Source organism: Emydura macquarii, unplaced genomic scaffold (assembly GCF_026122565.2).
Source record: "Emydura macquarii macquarii isolate MOO-44397 ecotype Brisbane River unplaced genomic scaffold, CSIRO-AGI_Emac_v2 contig_2768, whole genome shotgun sequence".
Lineage (NCBI taxonomy): Eukaryota > Metazoa > Chordata > Testudines > Chelidae > Emydura > Emydura macquarii.
In genome coordinates, this window is record NW_027132905.1 from 10755677 (window position 1) to 10776268 (window position 20592).

Sequence of the window (20592 nt, forward strand, 5' to 3'; positions counted from 1 at the left end):
GAGAAAAATATAAAACCAATGGCTGAAAAATGAAGCTAGACAAATGCAGACTAGGAATAAACTGCTAATTTTTAACAGTGAGGGTAATTAACCACTGCAACAATTTACCAAGGGTTGTGGTGGATTATCCCTTACTGGAAAGTTTTAGATCAAGATTAGATGTTTTTTCTAAATTATATGCTCTAGCTCAAACAGAAATTAATTCAGGAAGTTTTATGGCTCCTATTATGCTGGAGGTCTGACTCTAAATGATCACCAGGGGTCCCTTCTGTCTTTATATATAATCCATTAAATTCAGTTTAATCTGCTACAGTGAATTCATTGCATAGTTTGTATGGTAACCAGAGGAAGAGGAATAAATGGGAAATAAAATAAGAAAACAAGCTGCGACATGTAGACTACATATCCAGTCCAATGTTGTATATAAAGTCACCTACTTACAATATTAGTTATTCTTTCTAACCCATTTTATCTTATTTAGCATTTATTTTTTGGGTTTGTAATCCTCTCCTTTATTAAACTTTAAAAGTTAGTTAATGCTAATGAACCTCCTTTTTCCAGAGAAGCACCTCACCTCTGAAACACATGCAGCTGAGGTACCAAAAGAAAGCCCCATTCAAACTCTCACTTCATCATACTGTAATACGGTGTGCTGTTCTCAATAAGTAACAGCATGCGCTGATTTATAAAATGGGTATTATCAATGGAAGCAATCATCTCTCCTCGATGATTTATAGTATATGCAGCTCTCTGGCTAATGTTTTGTCTCCTTTAAAAAAAAGAGAGAAAGAGAGAGGATTACACTACAGTAACATTTGGAATGGCTATCTCATTACAAGAAGTAATTTGCTCGGATCACCCATTCTCACCTCCTACTCAATGGTTCTCATTAGGCCTCAAGTACCCAGCTTTCATCCACCTAACCCATTGTTGTCTATGCCTTTGGATATGTATATGTTGCCTCCTATATATGTTGCCAGTCTTTGCTGTATTATTTCTACCAACTGCATCTGAGGAAGTGGGCTGAAGCCCACGAAAGCTTATGCCTGCTGAAATTAAATTTGTTAGTCTTTAAAGTGCTACAGAACTCTCGTTGTTGTTACTACAGTAACTGTAATTTTTCCAGAGTCTTGCACTGTGGGTGTGCGCGCCCCAAGCATAAGAGCCTCTTTCAGCCAACAGTGTCCATTAGGGCTGCACATGGGCCTGAAGCACCGTCATGCCCACATCCCAGATGTTTAAAGGACAAAGCAGTCCCAATTGCCACTCAGTTCTTTAACTAATACACGATATCCAAGTAAATGACTATGTATCAGTGGGAAAGGGGGCAGGTTATGGGAGCCATGTAGACAAAAGCATCTTGATTACTGCAATCTTTTGCTCCTTCCCTCCCCCATCCCTTTGCGCATTTGTCCTCACAGATTCCACTACAGGTGACTGACTAGTAGTTGGTTGATAGGACTCGTATCTAAATATAGACTGGAGGACAGCCCAGCCAATTGGGCATCTGATCTAGAAGTAACCATAACAGAGTTGCAATTCATAAGTATATGAACAGAATTTCAAGCAGCAGCCCTACAAAAAACAGAAATAGGGACTCCCCTAAAATGAGCTACAGATGTCTGACTTCTAGCAGACATGCCCTACCACAAGAGGTAAGGGGTAGTTTGTTCAATGCATAAGAGATCTTAATATATGCATAATAATCTTAATCTGAAACCCACTTTGAGAGCCTGTGAAAGAAGATAGCCTCCCCCATAGAACTATTGCCAAAAACTACAAAAAGCCTGGGAGATCTACAGAATGACTTTGGTTCCAGATAAGTAAAATGACATAGTTCAAAAAATACAGACTGTATGAAGCCTGACTTCCACAGGAGAGAGTAATGAGATTTGGGGGGAAAAAATCTGGTAAACATGTAAGTGGATTCATATGAAAGACCAAAACAATTTCCAACAAAAATCTCAAGTGTTGTTTGAGTAATTCTGTCCTGGATACTGAGTTTGGAGAGGCTACCAAAGCATGCATTTCGCCCATTTTACATGCTGAAGTGAAAGCCATGGAAAATGTTGTTTTTATGGAGAGCTGGCATAATGAACATGATGATATAAACTCAAAGGATAGGTCTTTAAAAAGGACAGAAGCACCACATTTAAATCCCAGGAAAGTGTAAGAAAGGGTTCCCTAACTGGTGGAGAAAAATGAGTCAGTCCTTTTAATAATTTTGATATAGCGAGATGGAAAAAAAACTGACACCCAACTTGCAGCTGAATCACAGGTACAGTGGTCAAATGCATTCTAACAGAACTGACAGATAGCCCAGAGTGCCTTAGAAACAACAAATAGTCTAAGCAACAAACAAGACTTTAAAGTCTGAACAGCCCATCTTGAAAATCACTTCCATTTACCTTTATATGTTAGCCTTGTGTAGGCCTTTCTGCTCTGAATCAAAGCCTCTCAAACTGCATCTGCATAGCTTTTATCAATAGAATTTAGCCATCTAAACTCCATGCTGTCAGATGTAGGGACACCAGGTCTGGATGGAGCACTAGACTTCTGTTTGTAAAAGGGCAGCTGGAAGGGTTGGAAATTTAAGCATTGGCCATATTGATAGGTGCATCAGATTGGAAAACCGACACTGATGTGCCCAAGCTAGAGCTATTGTTTGGGCCTTCTCCTGACATATTTTCCTGAAGACTCTGGGAATGAAAAGAATAAGAGTGAAGGAAGGGGTGGTAGGCACACAACTGAATCTTTTCCCATTGAAACAGAAATGCATCTGCCAGCAAGCCTGAGCTAACTACTCCTTCAGAGCAAAACACTGGATACATCTCTGTGACTTGGTAGCAAATAAGACTAGTGAGAGAACGACCCCATTTCATAAATATTTGATGCAGAAAACAGCCTTTCAAGTCCCATTCATGGGTGAGTGAGCCCTTCTGGCTGAGATGATCTACCAAGTTGTTCCGGACAGCTGACAAATGAAGGGTTATTAGGCTGACTCAAAGAATGCATTATTCCCAAAAAGAATCACTGCCTGACACAGGAGAAGGACTAGCCTCCTTTGCCTGTGTATGTACTGATCGACATTGTACTGTCTGTTAGGATTGGTTGGTGGTGCCCCTTTGGAGAGAGAGGAAAACCTTGCAAACTAGACAGATAGCTTTGAGTTCTAAAACATTTATGTGTAGCTGACGCTCTATCTGAGACCATAGACTCTGTATCTGGATGTTGTCCATATGTCCACCCCAGTCCTGGTTGGATGCATCTGTCATAAGAATCTTTGAGGGAGGCAGCAGGTGAAATAAAACACTTTGCCAGACCTGCAGGGGGTCTGTCCACCAACACAGAGATGCCAACATTCTTGGAGGAGCTTCCGTCAGTAAATTCATGATGTGCCTGACAGAGACTGGTTTAATGAACAAGCCACTGGAGTCACATAAATACAAGCTGCCATGTGATCTAGTAACGTGAGACAGATTCACCAAGGTTTTGGCCAAGTGCAAAGTTTTGAAGTGAGATTATTTACAATGCAAAACCTCTTGAGGAAGGTACACTTTGGCTGACACTGATCCAACTTTGCACCTGTGAATTCTATCTATAAATAAGGAAATGTTATTTACTCCTTCTCATAACACAAAAACTAGGGGTCACCAAATGAAATTAGTAGGCAGCAGGTTTAAAACAAACAAAAGGAAATATTTCTTCACACAAGGCACAGTCAACCTGTTGAACTCTTTGCCAGAAGATGTTGTGAAGGCCAAGACTAAAACAGGGTTCAAAAAAGAACTAGATAAGTTCATGGAGGATAGATCCATCAATGGCAATTAGCCTGGATGGACTGGGATGCAAAACCATGCTCTGAAATGTTTCTAGCCTCTGTTTGCCAGAAGCTGGGAATGAGCAGCAGGGAATGGATCACTTGATGATTACCTGTTCTGTTCATTCCCTGTGAAGCACCTAGCATTGATCACTGTCAGAAGACAGAATACTGGGCTAGATGGACCATTGATCTGACACAGAATGGCCATTCTTATGATATTATCAATGGAGTACAGGTGAAAACAGATTTGTCCTGATTGATCTCAATGGCTAGTCGGGAACACAGTTGAAGGACCATATCAACGTATCTAGTGATCTGTTGGAAGTATGCCCCCAAAACAACCGTTATTTCCACGTGGCACAGTGTTGTTTTCCTCCGTACCACTTCCTATTCCAATACAAGCTACTTTTACAATTTCTGCAGACATTACAATCACTTCAGAATTGGTTCTGAAGCAACAGCAGACTGCTCACGAGGAGGAGTATCTGACTTGCAGGTCAGTAGCAAAGGAAACAAACAAAAAGAAAGCCTTTTTGCCAACAAGCACTACATGAAACTAACTATAAAACTATTTAACTAAAGCCTAAACCTAATCTAGCATTCTACAGGGAAGCAGATGGATGCTATATAGCTGTCTCTCACTGTCCTGGGAGACAAGAACAAACTAGGTGGCATCTGGGGCTGTTCTATTCTTTATACGCTCTGGAAGGAGGCATGAGAGCATGCAGGGCACATGCACAGCCCCAGTGTATGCTACTGTCTGAAAGATTCTGCGCTCATGCACATGGGGTTCACATATCCACACAAGGATCATGTAGACAAATGCTCTAAGAAGAGCTCTGGGTTAACTAATTTATTTTTATGAGAACATGTCTGGCAGAACTCTGCTTCTTGGGGAGCATTGTAACTGAAAGCATACATATACATTTCTTCTGACTGCACATCTTGTTGTCTCTCTTTAGTTGTAGTAAAAATTGACACTGAGCCCATCCTGGCACAGATAACTACGAGCCTACAAAACAGATTTGTTAAAAGTAGATGTTGTGGAAAAATTGTTCCTGTCCTATACACACAGCTTATTTTGAAAGATATTTTGATACACTACATAAATAAGAAAATATTTCCTTTATAAAAAGCTAATGATAAATTGATTGTTATTTTTATTCAGTATATGTAAAGGGGCTGTGATTCCACTTTTCTGTGAGAAATTAACCCCCTCCTCAACTCCAAATCTCTGTTCAGATTTGGGAGACAAGGATGGGACAAAGAAGGCAGTTTCTTTCATTTGGCAACAGATCCAAATGCCAAGAGAACTTGACATTCACTCTCACCTCTGCCACACCTTCCTCCCACCCTTCCTCTACAATTCCAATGTTTCCAGAGTGTTTGTTGTTAATGAGGTTGTTAATGAGGTTGGTTGTTAATGAGGCCCTAGACTTGTCTTTTGCAGTATAGCTGAAGATTTCTACAAAGACGTTTCTAACTAAAAGATATCTATGTAAAATCTGAAACTCTACTCACAATTAATAAACTAACAAAAAAGCACAAAACATCCAGCAATTTAAGACTATAAAAGGAGAAATAAAGATATAGTAAAATGTAAATAAAAAGTTGGATTTAAATGTTAAAAAGCTATTTTTTTAAAATGTAAAAAATGTTTTCTTTGTATCTACCCTGGAAGCCTGGTTGTTGCATTTGTGGCATGATAATTTCTGTAAGAGCATGGTGTCATGGAGTACTATGAAAATAAAGTACCACAACCAATTTAAGAAGTCAGAAGTTATCCTGGATTTTTACTCTTCAGATCGGGGGGCCTTCAGGAACAGTAACTAGAGTAACCTGTAACAGGGTAGGACTAGTTTTCTTATAGCAATAGCACTTTCCATGCTGCCATGTAGGAGAAAGGGTTCAAGTTCTTCTGCCTTCCCAAAAGCCACAGAGGCAGTGTCTCACCAGTAAACCTTTCAGCCAGCAATGGGATGGCTGGACAATGCTTCTAACAATTCAGTACTCCCTCAATCAGAAATTGGGGCTGTAATGGTGACACCTTCCAAAAAATTAAGCACACGGATGCAAAATTTCAGCAAGAAATCACGTTTTCAAGTTTTTGGCATAGGTACTCAAGCGTTTTCCACCAGGTGCAATTATACTAATTTATATTTTAAAGAAAGCAGATACATCCCATTGATACATTGTTTTTAATTAATCTTATGACATGTGAGCGACTCTCAATCTAGAACAAAGAGACAAGCTTTCCACCACAAATCTCCAATGTATTTTTGGACACCTTCAAGATAGAATCTAAAAAAATAACAATAAGTCATGCAAACCTAGTTGCAGCTGTGTTTCCTGTGGTCAAAGTAATTTTTTAGTGCCTCACTGATTGTCTACTGAAATTAGAGCTTAAAACTTACAGAATTTTGCTGTGGTTATTTTTCCTTTAAGCAAATTTCCTCTTGTGCAAAAACAGAATCAGGCAATGCAATGAATTAGATATTTCTATCATATTTTAAAAAAACCCTCAATACGATACAGTTTAAAACACAGACTCCTGAATTTTATTACAGATTGGATGTAGAATTGCCAGAAGTTGTAAGAATAGCTAACTTGCAACACTTCCCATACTAGTCATTTTTATTAATATTGCTGCTTCTTATACTTGCTTATTTAAAAATTTAACTTTATGTAAACATTTTTTGTTGGTACTCTTTACACAATATATGCCTTAATGAACACTGAAGCAGAAACTTTTCAAGTGCTAAAAGCTACAAGACGATGCATGCAGCAATCTGTCCACTTATTTCCGCAATGAAACCACATTGGTTACTCATCATCTAATTTTAATGAATCAGACTTGGAAATTAAGTTCAGCAGACAAGCAAGTTTGGAAGATTACAATGTCTTCTGTAGCTTAACTCACTAAGTACAAACCCTGAAAATGCTACAAATAATGTCCATATACACATACTATTGTTGACAGAATAGTAATACACAGTAATTTGATGCTTTCTCACACAAACACAATCCTGTATAACCGCAGGCTTTCCAATACTTGAAGGAATCAGTGTAATGGTGATGTAAGTGAAGCAATGGGAGTAGGATGCTGAGAAGCATGCTTGTCAGCTGATTCTGGCTGGCCCTTAGGTGTGGGCTGGAAATGTAGGGGGAATTCAACTTTTCATAACGGTCATCTCCAGAGTCTGATAAGTCCCTATTCTTCTAGAAAGGAAAATAGTACTTTCAGAGTCTTCGTACAAAATCAAAGATCATTTATCACTTCCACCACTGTAACATATTTATTTTTCTGCTGGTTTGTGGGCCTAAAGGTAAAAACATTCTAAGCCGCAACATCAAAAGAAAAGTTAAAAACCTGTCAATTCTGCTCCTGTGTGTTCACACTTGTTTAGTTTACATAAATACTCGTGCTTTCTGTGGGTCTGTGACTGACAGCAGAATTGCTTCTGAATACTAGTAGGCAAAAAAATAGCAATCTATGTGAGACATCATGGAAATGCAACTGAAGAGACATTTGAGATGTTTTGTGATTCTGTAAGGACTGCATGTTAATACATCACAACATCTCAACAACCTTGAAAGTTATTTTTGAAGGAATTCAATTTTCCTGGAAAGAAAACGTAAGTCTCTAGCCAATGAACAAGTCTTGTTCAGGCCTCTGTTGCCATGGCAATGGGGAAAACTGCCAGAACTGTGGCCGCCACATGAGAGAACTCTCTAAGCAGTGTCACCAGTACCAACTTAGGTTATAAAGACGTTTGAAAGTCTAATTTACCTTATACCAGAGTTTATGGTACTGGTTTACTTCTGGCATTTCATCCAGCTTTGAAAGTTTAAATGAGGTGGGCAGTTTTTCCTCCGGTTTTCACACACATTTTATAGTTTGGGTTCAACACCACTATAGGAGGTTTTTTTTTAATTAAAAAACTTACTGGTTTTTAAAAGACACGCTATTTCTATTTAAATTGTTTCTTCCCTTCTCTAATCTCTGAATTAGATTTAAAAACAGCTTCTAAATGGAAGAAGTTTACATGGAGACTGGTACTACAAGTAATTTAAAACCAATCCCAAACACGCAGCAGCTCCAAAATTCACAATGCTTCTTACTTACACTTACTTGTTCAAGGTGCTAATGTAGACAATAACTTTGGTAGACAAACTGAAAATTAAACAACATGTGCTTGTCAATGACAGTTCATTAAACCATTAAGTTTTCTTTAACAACTAAAGCCCCAATCCTGCAAGCTGCGCTATGCAGGTGGAACTGTACGTCTGCATAAAACCCGACTGAAGTCAGTGTGACTCTGTAGGGATACAGAGATCCCCTGTTCTAAACAGCTGATAGTACAAGGGCCAAAATAGCAAAGAAAACTGGAGCATTTTCTACTTCTGTGAACCACTAACAAAAAACCCTGAAGATATTTCCAGGCAGGTAACAGCAGCAGAACAGCCAAAAATACACACACTTTCATTTATGAATATTGTACTTGTCCAAGACACGGAAAAGTAATACAGATGTATGTCTCTAAAATAAATTAATCCAAAGATGAATGCTAGGAAGTCTTCTAGTGTGTCCATTAAAAAATAGTGCTCAGTGAACAGTCAGCGTCGCAAAATACAGCAATCACTATTGTAGTTAAAGTTTCATCATCAAGTCATTACAAGTCTTGTATTTGAAAACAAACTTAATAGTAGGCTAAAACTTAGTAACTTATGTTCTAAACTCAATTCAGTTGATTTCACTTATAAATAATACATGGCTTTTAAAGTATAAATAATTAGTGGTGATTTTAATAATTTCAGATACTTTGTTAAAGTTAAACGGAAAGAGGTCCCATTTAACAATTATTCTTTAACAGGACTGGAATATGGAATAGGGCATTTTCATACTTTAAATGAGTAAAAGACAATTGAATATATACAGTATTAGAACAGTCATGTTCTTTTCATTCTATACCCAGACAGAATGAAAGAAAAATGGTGACATCCCACTGATTTTAAGTAAGGCTTTGCATACTATCCTAATGTGTCTTTCAGAAATGTTACTTGATCAGTCTTTGCAAAGTAATAATGCAAAAAGAAGAACAGTTTAATGGATGTTAAGTATAGATATGATTTTCAAACCCACAGATCAATTGAAGGTGGGGGAGGAGGGGAATTCAGGGGATTGGATGGATCAGGCAACTGGTAATGGGATATGGAGCTAGTTTTGAATTCCATTTAAACAATAAACAAAAGCCACTATTAACCAGTATCCACACAGTGGTCTCAATATTTTATCTCAAAAATTCTAATGGACAAGTGTCCAAAGAAGCCACCACAATGAGCACCATTGCCGGCCATCTCAGGATATCAAAGAATGATTGGGCCATAGAAACTGAGCTACCATGAGGAATATTGATGGGGCAATATCACTGTCCATGCTGTACCACTTAATTATTGGCCCCAACAGAAAATGGGGCCTCTTTGTGCCAGCACACTGTACAAACACAAGGCAAGAGACAATCACCTATCCAAAGAGTTTACAAACTAACTAGGATTAGAATAGGAGGAAAAACAGAGATACAGACAGATGAAGTTGTAATATATCAGGTAAGTGGCAGAGGCAGGAACAGAACCTGGTTTCCTGAATCCCAGTCTAATGCCCTATTGACTAGACTACGCTTCAGCCTCTAGTTATGGGCACTAAATTCCCTTATTTTGTTAGCTGCATTTTCTCTTCTTCCTAAGGAAGAATCTCTTTGCTTTTATTGGTTAAAACCAGATGCTGAATGTGAACATGCAAGATTTTTGCACTGTATATCATTAAATTCCCAGACCCATCCCATTCAGTAGACAACATTTTCCCCATATACCTAATCTCCCTCAATCTGGCCATGGTACATTTTAAAAGCTGTTGTCAGTCAATAACTTCAAGATATGCCAAGATAGTCTCAGTTCTCTCTTCATACTATCATGTGATTATTGAACTGTAGTTTACTAGACTGCTCCTAAGCAGTATATTGTATTAATGATAATCTGATATAATAAATTCAGGAATTTAAGGGTGCTAATGAATTTGTTCTGTTTCAGAGCTGGCATTAAATGTTAGTTTTTCAACTTAAATTCAGAATACAGAGCAACTGCATAGTGGACAAAGCACAGGAACTCCCAAGTTTTCTTCCCCAAAATTCAGCTACTAGCTCACCAAGCAAGCAAGACATTTAAATGGAGATAATAATGTTACCCCTTTTGACCCATGCATTTCACCAAAGATTTAGTATCTTGTAGGTTATTCCAATTAGGAGGAGAAATTGGTGATAGGCTCAAGTGTTTCTTTGATGAAATCCTGTTTATTTAAGAAGAATGCACAAAGCCCTTGTGACAGGCAGAGACTTTACTTGGTCCCACTTGGGTGTTTTCAGCTTCCTTCTGAAGTCCTTTTCCCCTTTGGCAACCTTGCCCTAGTCTTTCTGGATTCACAGGCATGGGGATTTTCCAATTAAGGGAATGTTCATTCTCTGAGTTTTCCTTTAATAAAATCAATAGGTGTCTGGCTTGGTTATGGTGGTTATGTATGGTTAATACACCTAAACACTAGCCAGAGTTTATCTTCAACTCTTCCCTGCGGTGATCAGTTTGAATCTGGTTTAGTGAGTCTCTGTGGGTGGTGGAGGTTTACAAACTATCTTCCTCTCTTTAACTCTGTTGCAAGAGTCAGCTAACTCTAAAACACAGCAGTATTTCTACAGGTTGCCGCCCCTGCCTGCTGCTAGTTCTCCCTTTTAAGCTTGCTTCCTCCATGCAGAGCAGGCTGTGCAGGTGCACCTATTTAGTAACAGAGAGACTCATTAGCCTTCTCCTGATTGGGATGGGGGCAAGCACCATCACAATTCAGTTTTCCTGAACACAGCAGGAATCAAACAAGAGCTTCTTTTCTCACAGATCTAAGCCCCCTTCAGACAGCACTCAGCCGAAAAAGCTCTGTCCTCTAGGCTTTCCACAGGGCTACACACCTAAGGCAGCAGAGTTTATTATTGCAAGACTAGATATGAGCACTAGTGCTTACGTCCATCTGACTTCAAACATCAATTATTGCCACTCTCTGCCCTGATAACGATCTGCTCATGGTACAAAACTATGCCGCCAGGTATTTATTAGTAGTAAACTGTCAACATATCACTCCCTGTTAGCAATCACTTCCTTGACTTACTGATAAGCTACGCATTGATTACAAAGTTTGTTTTTAAAGGTCCAAGTATGCAGCCTTGCAAATTACCAAATGGAGATCTGTCAGAACAGATTTAATCCCTGGAAAGCTGCAGCCACTACTGCTAATTTGTATTGGTTATGAAACCTTTTGGTTGCAGGGCTCACATGCTTTTGATTTAAAAGTCAATTAAATATAAAATCATTTTGAATTTAAAACACTCCCCCAAAAAATGAAGTATACATGTTTTGTTTGGCATTTATTATTTTTTTTTAAGAGGTGTGGGGAACTGCTACGCGAAGAGATTCAGGCTTGGCTACACCAAGAAATTGAGTAAGATAGCAATAGAGGAATAAACTTTCAAAGCAGTATAATCATCCCAGTTACAGTGACCACATGGGGAGTTATCCTGGAATAGGTATTCTACTATACCTATGCTGGTCAATTTCCCCATGTAGACAAACCTACACGTATATGCTTAACTTTCTGTATTGTGAGTAGTCCCATTGATAAGCACATGCCTGAGTCTTTGCAGGACCAGGATTCAGGACTGGTCATATTATTACTCGTTGTGGGGGGAATAGCTATCTTCTGATATGGATGGTTTGCCTTTGTAGTGGGTCCCCAGTAGATACTTTAAATGCCAGCTTTAAATGCCAACTACCAAAATAGCACAGCTACACTATGTCGCATCAGAAATGAGATATTTGCACTAAATAATTACTATCCCTTTTCCAAATTTCTTATTTGCATAAAAATGGTTTAAAAAAACAGATTAGAATTGACACATCATTCTCTAACAAAAGGGGGAAAAAGCAAGACATAGGTTAAGGAGTAAAAAATGATGGCAGGAATTACATTTCCATCACAAAGCCTCTTGTTTTCAGAATGGCCCACATACTAACATTAGAATTTTTATTAAACACAAACCAGACTCTATAATTAAATTTAACACAGAAAGTTTATATTTAATTTTAAGATATTTGTGAATTTAGTACTATTTGCAGAGATACAGATAAATTAAGTTATTAAATGGCTATTTAGCAAAGACCCTATTAAAGTGTTCAGTGTGCCAGACAGCTTTCAAATGAAGTACTGAAAAAAATGGATTTTTAACATGTTTCACCTACTAAGTTTACCAAAAATTAATAGGAGCATGAAAAAAACTACTTTAAAATACCAGTTATTTCTAGAAACAAGAAGCAGATGTTCTCTTCTATTTGGCTCAGCTGTACTGCAGTACAACAGAGTCTCTGTTATGCTGTCAACAGTAGTTTTATTCATTTATTTATTTATTACAGCCATTTTATAATACCCATCATTGTACTGTCTGGGTACACTAAAGTATCTGGGTACGCTGTACATATTCAGATTAATGCAAAAATATTTCTCATGCGTTAAAAAGCCAATATCCTGACACTTCCTTCAGAGGTCTTTATTAATATAATTCTTGAACAGATTACAGTGTGATTTTTTCCTTCCACTAGTTAATTAAAAAAAAAAAAAGGAAGGGGGATGTGACACTCTGCACCCCCATGTAATCATGTGTTGTTTAATGCAAAGTATGTCATATAAGATATTTTTGGAATGCTCATGACATACTAATCATTATTGTTATGGTAATATGTTTGTTGCAATATCATGTGTATGGTTATGAGGCTTCGCTATACAATATTCCCAAAGATGCGTCCTCATGGCTTGAAACATATCCAGGCAAAACTCTCCAGGACAGGGGCAGTTCACACCTCATCAAGACTTGTATAGGACAAACCCAGCTCAGCTTCCAGGAATATAGGACTCGCCTAGGCATCACCAGAGAATCAATGGGTCTCTCCAGTGAGCCATCTCCCCTTCCCTGGCCAGTTTGGAACCAAGATATGGTAATGCTCATTGACTCAGAACATAGATGAAGCCATACAAGGACATTGTTTGCCATCTGACTCTGAGGGGACGGGAGAGGGGCGGCAAAGCCCCAGAAGGGAAAGGGAACATTAGAATGTGTTTTGCTTTTGTTTCCTCTTGACCACATTTGACTTGCTATCCTCTGACTTATAATCACTTAAAATCCTTCTATAGTTAATAAATTTGTTTGTTTGTTTTACCTAAAGCAGTGCATTTAGTTTGAAGTGTGTGAAAGACTTCATGGGGAATAACAAGGCTGGTGCATATCAATTTCTTTGTTAAACTGACAAACTTATATGAGCTTACATTGTTCAGTGGGCAGCAGTGAACACTGTAAGACAGAACTTCCTAGGGCTGCATCTGGGACTGAGGGTAGTAGCTGGGGTCATTCTGTTGTATAATCCAAAGAACGACTAGCTAGAAGCACTCACTCCCTCAATTAAGAGCAGTTTACTTGCAAGAGGCTGTGAGTGAACAACCCAGGAGTGGAGGGGTTCTCACAGTAGAACAGGTAAAGCAAGCTCCAGGAATGGGGCACTGGGGTGACTCAGCCATTCACCGGTACAGACTGCACTAGGGGAACATCACAGGGGGGAGAAAAGAAACAGGATTTGTTTCCAAATAGCAGGAGTACAGTATTAACATTAAATCTATTTTAAAAATACTGAAACAGGACATAGTACTAAAGGAGTCATATTAAGTGCTTTTAAATTAAAACTACTCTAAATCTCTATAGGCAAATTAAGACTAATATCTGCCATTGTGGAAGGAATCCATAACAAGAACAAAAGATCCAAAGACCTGTGCAAAAAGAGATGGCACTGCGAACAGTGTCCATTGGAATGGGAAGATAGTGAGAGCACGAAAAAGACTGGTAGCAGAAGTCCCCTCGTATTTAACTTGATATTTTTCCTGCCAGCCCAGATACTATTTTTTAGCCATTAAGCAACTCCACATCTACACTAACATCACAGCTTTTGTATGGATCAGAGAAGGTATTCAGGGACTCAACAAGTAAGACTTTTAATAATGATGTATACATTGATATAGAGACACACACACCCCAATTTCTTTGAACAAATGACACTTTCTTCATTTAAAATATCCTCAAACCACACTGTTCAATATATACATTGGTAACATGTAAAATATATACAGTGAGATATTACATTGACGAGCTAAGGCACTACATGAAAGTACATCGAATACCTTCTCCTCTGGTTGTAAAAGTTAAGGGTTCTGCATGTATAAACAGTTCCCTATTTAACACCAACATACCAGCAGCATCACCATCCTTATAGTTTTAGATCAGCAAATCCTTCCTTCAAGTTTTTTTATATACTCAGATTTCAGATATTAAAGTTTTTATACACACATTTAAAAATACTGTAAAGGAAATGTTTGTCTATTACAGACAAGGCTTTGTCAATAAACTGTCAGGTATCAGATGGCAAGATGGTTTCAATAACAAATCACACTAGCTGAGGATCTGTCCCATGACAATAAAGTATGTCACAATACTTATAAGATTAATCATTCCATGACCACTCAGCGATTGATCACTCGACACATGAATTTCCCATCTTAGTCAAAACACAGGATAAAACAAGGTTCCAAGTTATCACTCATGTATACTAACGTAAATCTATAAATAGACATTTTAAAAGATTTTTCACAGAAAGACAAAGCAGCAGCACTGACTTGTTTCATACATGCAAATATTGCAATGAATATGGGACAACCCACTATCTCCAGATTGGGGGAGAGACAGAGAAAGAGAAAAAGAGAATACCTTAGTACAACAGATTAGAATCACCAATACAAAAGTATCATTAAAAGGCAGCAACAATCTCCAGCAGATCATCAAAATAACTATTGATCTGGTATCTCAAAAGCAGGTTATAATGTTTTTCACAAAAATTAAAAATTGATTGCATAAAGTATCTACTCAAACTGGAATCAAGTTTCTACATGTTAGTATACAAGTTATGTATATTAGACAATTAACAAGCATTGGAATGTTACTACAGGAGTGAAATCTTGCCCCAGCACAGAGATTTCCAGATTCAAGAATCTTCACTATCAGGAATGAAAACCTTGATCACAAATTGAACACAATATGTCTCTACTATGCACCATCATCATAGCAACAATAGCTTCTTGAAGTAGTAAGTTACATATACTTGACTAAAAACAGTAAAAATGTTTTTCTATTTGTATTTACAAAATATAAGAACAGTAACTTTCTGGCAAAATTTGCTAATAACGGTCTTAATTTGGATAGTAGGGACACTCATGTATTAAAATTAACATGCGTTGTCTGTTGAATCTGAGTTTTCCAAAGAGACTTCTCTGCATCAGTAACATTACTAATGACACAGGAGACTATGTCCTAACAAATGAGGATTCAATCTTGCAATTTGGGCTGGCAGACTGCACTTTGAATCGCAAAATCAGGGATGCTAAGAGAAAAAGTTATACTGTAACTTCAATTTTTTAAAAATATTGATTGATGACACTGTTAGTTTAAATTTGACAGCAAACTTTTTTTTTGTAAAAACAAGTTCTTATAAAACCAAGCCCAACCGAAGTGCTTCAACAATTTTTTAAAAACGCTATGAAATCCATTATTAAAAAATATTTGTACTGTTCAAAACCCCAGGACTGTCCACTAAGAAAGTTAAATAGACTTAATTGATGTTCATTGTTCATGCTGAGAGACATGAAAAAGATAATGAACATAGACCCCAATCCTGCAAAGATTTTAAGCACACTAAGCATGAGCAGTCCCATTATTAAACAAATGTATAAATCTTTACAAGATCAGAGCTAGTGATAAATTAACTAGTTCATTTTTTGTTTCTTTTACTTTTTAAATCATTTTACTGGATTTAAACTATTAGTAACATAGCACTGTGTTATGCACTGATTGTGAGCCACATCAACAAACCCTTCACCTGCACAAAGCACTACTGGAGTCAATGAGGATCCACAGAGGCCGATCCAAAAGCAGGACCAGGGCCTTAGCATACTTACAGAATATGATTTTTAATTTGACATGATTCATTTAATGTTTATGGGTTACTTCAAATTTATGTTTTTAGAAACATATTATTCAAGAAGATTTTATAAATTGCCCCAGAGAGTTGTGTAACAATTCAGTGGTGCCCCAAAAAAATCTTTGATTGAATATAAAAGAATATTTCACATATTTTATTCCAGTACTGACAGAAAAATAGTATTTACACCTTGCAGCAAAAGTCTGAAGCTCCCAAAAACAAAACCTATGAAGCAATACCAGCTCATTGATCGTAAATAGGACCATTTAGGGTAGATGCCTGCCCCTGGACCCCACAACTAGGTCTAAAACATAAGAATGGCCATACTGGATCAGACAATTGGTCCTCCTAGTCCAGTATCCTGTCTTCCAACAGTGGCCAATGCCAGATGCTTCAAAGGAAATGAATAGAACAGGGCAGTTATTAAGTTATCCTTCCCATCAACTAGCCCCAGCATCTGGCTCTCAGAAGCTTAGGGACATCCAGAGCACATCCCTGACCATCTTTGCTAAAAGCTATTGATAGACCTATCCTCTATGAATTTATCTAATTATTTTTTGAACTCAGTTATAGTATTAGCCTTCACAAAGTCCGCTGGAAACAAGTTCCAGAGGTTGACAGTGCATTATATGAAGTACTTCCTTTTGTTTGTTTTAAACTTGCTGCCTATTAATTTCATTGAATGACCCCTGGTTCTTGTGTTAAGAGAAAAGGTAAATAATACTTCCTTATTCACTTTCTTCACACCATTCATAATCTTATAGAACTCCATTATATCCCTCCTTAGTTGTCTCTTTTCCAAGCTGAACAGTCTCAGTCTTTTTAATTTCTCTTCATACAGCTGTTCCATATCCTTAATCATTTTTGTTGCCATTCACTGTACCTTTCCCAATTATTTATAACATATTTTCTTTGAGATAGTGTGACAAGAAAAAAGAACTTCACACAGTATTCAAGGTGTGAGTGTACGTACCATGGATGTATACAATGGCATTATGATATTTACTGTCTTATTATCTATCCCTTTCATAATGGTTCCTAATGCTGTTAGCTTTTTGGACTGCCACTGCACATTGAGTGGATGTTTCCAGAGAACTATTTACAAAGACTCCAAGATCTCTTTCATGAGTAGTAACAGCTCATTTAGACCCCATAATGTTGTATGTATAGTTGGGAGTATGTTTTCCAATATGTATTACTTTGCATTTATCAACAATGAATTTTTTGTTGCCCAGTCCTCCAGTTTTGTGAGATCCCTATGTAACTCTTCACAATCTGTTTTGGACTTAACTATTTTGAACAATTTTGTATCATCTGCAAACTTTGCCACCTCACTAGTCACCCATTTTCCAGATCATTTATGAACATGTTGAACAGCACTGGTCCCAGTACAGATCCATGCAGGACATCCAATGCTACAAATTATGACTGGGAGAGGGCAGAACAGCAGCAAATGGTTAGAGCAAGAAAAAAAAGTGACAGACCAAACAAACAAAAACAAAAAAACCCCAAAACAATATCACAGCCCTTACAGACAGTGCCTCAGCATTAATTCCAGCACCAGGAAGTGAAGGGGGAGAAAAAGCCAGAAAGAAGAGACCAAATATCTCACTGTAAAGTAAATATAAGAATTAGAGGGATGCACAAGTCATTTAAAATGTTAACCCTGTTTTTTATCACTGTCCCATCTCAACATATTTCTAAAGCCATCTCTGTAGCAGTAGTCTTTGTGTAGCCTTTTGATAATTAGCTCAGAGATCAAGCAGGACATTTCACTTTCCATGAAGTATCAAGGGAGAACAGATGTTTCCCTGTCTCTCAGAAAGATTCAAACATGGGACTGGAGTGAATCTTTTCATACTGCCCTTCAACTCTTGACCATGTGGAAATTGCAGTAAGGCAAAAAAGCAAATGTAAGCAAACAAACTCCATTCAAACCTTTCACTAATAAGTAGATTGTCAAAAATACGTTGCATGGTGGAAGTTTAACATCCAATAATGCTGCTCTTCTACAGTCTGTTGATCCCAAAAATATGGTTGATTAGAAGCTAATTCTTTTATTGGAACTCACTGTTTCAATGTGAATTGCCAGCCTTGCAAATTTCTACTTTCCTACTCCTTGTGGAAGTGTCTCTTTTCAATAGGCATATACATTTTTATTTTTTTTTAAATCTGCATTATGGTGTGGATGAGTAGATTGTGTCTGGATTGGTAATTTTTCATGACAGTTTTTCAAGACTGAAATAAGTATCAATTTTTAATGATGCACATCCTCCCCAAACTTAATCTAGCCCAATTAATTATTCTGCTATGTATTTTGAAAATCATGATTTCCTAAATGCCTTGTGCATAAGTGTTCATAAGTGCCTTGTGTCTCCTAAATGCTCTATATGCTGCTAAATTTGAAAGACTCTGTTTTGCAAAAAAGAAAACTCACAGTGAGAGGAATATTTCCTGCTTATAAAAAAAGTGTTTGTTAATAAGTGCCAGCATTGCAATTTTCACAAATGAAAAAATATACCACTGAACTGCTGATCTGTCTGGTAACATACAAGAAAACTCAAGCAAAGAAACAAGTGAAAATAAATCCAAAATGCATTACCTCTTGAGTCCTTTCTGATGGTTTTTTCCGCAAAGCCTGTTTAATCTTGGGATCCACAGGAGAGGTCATTCTACTACTTTAATTCTCCAGTTATTAATTCCACAAAAACAGCTTATTACTTGGGGAGGAAAGGGGGAGGAATGATCCCTTCCAGGTCAAAAGGAAAGCAATGGAAACTTCAAGTTTATATTTTGTTGTAGGCTTCTTTTTCAACTCCCTTCAATCCTCCCTGAATTTGGATGTAAACTTTGTGCGAGTCTTGTGCTATCCTTTTTGACAATCCAATGAATTTGGTAATCTGGCAAATAATAGATTTCCTCAATTAGATGGAGCTCAGTTCCTCTGGTGCATTTCCCCTCCACTTATGCAGATCCCAAAGGATGGAAACAACTTCCTTTCATTTCACATGCCATTCAGAAAAATCTTCACACACAAAAAAGGCAAAATGATGGAAGAAATAGCAGCAAAAGTTTCTTCTCTCACCCAGATGATAATCCAGAAGATGCAGGAATCTCATCACTACATCAAATTCAAATTGGGTGGGGGGTGATTTTCAGGAAGATTCTGAATGGCAGTTATTGATTTTTGGAAGGAGAATCAGTTGAGTGGCTTGGTAGATAGATTCTTGGGGTTGGGACTATTAGCAACAGGGTCTAGCTTTTGGAAGAGACAAGGTCAAATGTGGGGTAACATGGGTTTAAGGAATATTCAGCATTTTGGGAGGAAGGAAGTCAGGATTTGAGGAAGCAGGGAGTGGAGTCAGACAGCAGGGAAGGCATTGAGGAAATGGCTGGGCCAGTCGGGTGGATTTGAAAAGGAGGGTTTGGAGGAGTGGGGTGAATTGGGGGCAAGGGGCTTTCTAGGGGAGGTTCAAAGAGGAATCGACTGGAAGGATCCAGGTATTAGGGGGTCAGTGATCAGGGACAGGTGAGTCGGGAGGGTTCAGGAAGTTATCTGGGGCTGCGAGGGGGGTAGTGAGATCAGTCGGGAGGAATGATTATGGGCCGGTCCGTGGTTAAAGGCCGGATATGTCCGGGCGTGGGGGGCAGAGTCACTGATGAGGGGCTGGGAGGGTGTCAGGGACGAGGGGCCAGGGTCGCTCGGGGAGGGCCATGCGGAGGGGCCGGAGTGGTGCCAGTCGCGGGAGTGGGTCAGTGATGTGGGGCGGGGGGGAAGCGGGGTCCGAGGCCTGTGTAAGGGAGTTGCAGGGGGTTCCCGCTTCGCCCTCGCTCGCCCTGGCTGCTCACCAGGCGGGTGGCTCCTCCTCGGGGCTCCGCGCTCCCAGCTCAGCGGCAGCACATGGGGCAGGCGGAGGTGGGGGCAGCCGCCACATTCTCCCCACAGGCGACCCAGCTCCCCATCCCCGGGGCCCCTCCAGAGCCGGCGAACGTGAGGCGAAGTCTCGGGTGTCGGGCGGGCTAGATGGAAGTTACCGGCCGGAGTTGGTCTCCCTGACTCGCTCTCCCCGCCCGCAGGAGCCCTGAATGACTAACTGCGAATCTTCTTCGCTCCAGTGGAGAAGGTGAGCGGGCGGGCGACTAATGTCGCGTGCGGGAAAGGACCCGCAGTATTCTTCAGGGTATACAAGCGGCCCACCGAGGGCTCTGCCTAACACGCCCCTGACCCAGGTTCCCCCGCCCTCCACCTCGATTGGAAATTTGGCTCTAACAAAAACAAGCGAAAGCGGGCGCCTAACACTGTATGTTACCGAGAAGGGTGGAGGAAAGGGGGCGGGCCCCTGAGTGGGGAAAGGGCGTTGATTGGGCGGAGAGTGGCACCAGGTTCCACCCCTATCCTGGAGGTTGGGGGCGGTGCTTAGATGCCAAACCCCGGCTGAAAGCATCGCGAGGTCTGCTAGGCAAGGAAGGTGGCGCGCGCATGCGCAATGGGAAAGCCGCCGAGTGAGTCAGCGGCGGCGGGCTACGGGGCAGGGCAGCGCTGGCCTGCTGCGTTCTTCGCTGACGCAGGGGAATGGGGTTCCTCAGGCCCCCTTCTCGAAAAG

General features: G+C 39.2%; 1 protein-coding gene across 2 annotated transcripts in view; it reads right to left on the bottom strand.

The window, feature by feature from the left end:
• RAPGEF6 (Rap guanine nucleotide exchange factor 6) overlaps positions 1-20211 on the bottom strand; it is a 230283-nt gene extending 210072 nt beyond the window's left edge. For both annotated transcript variants that reach the window (XM_067566525.1, XM_067566522.1), the window contains exon 1: positions 18591-20211. In XM_067566525.1, the coding sequence (XP_067422626.1) occupies positions 18591-18659 (69 nt within the window). In that variant the 5' untranslated portion in view covers positions 18660-20211. The remainder of the gene's footprint in view (positions 1-18590) is intronic.
• Positions 20212-20592: the final 381 nt, after the last annotated feature.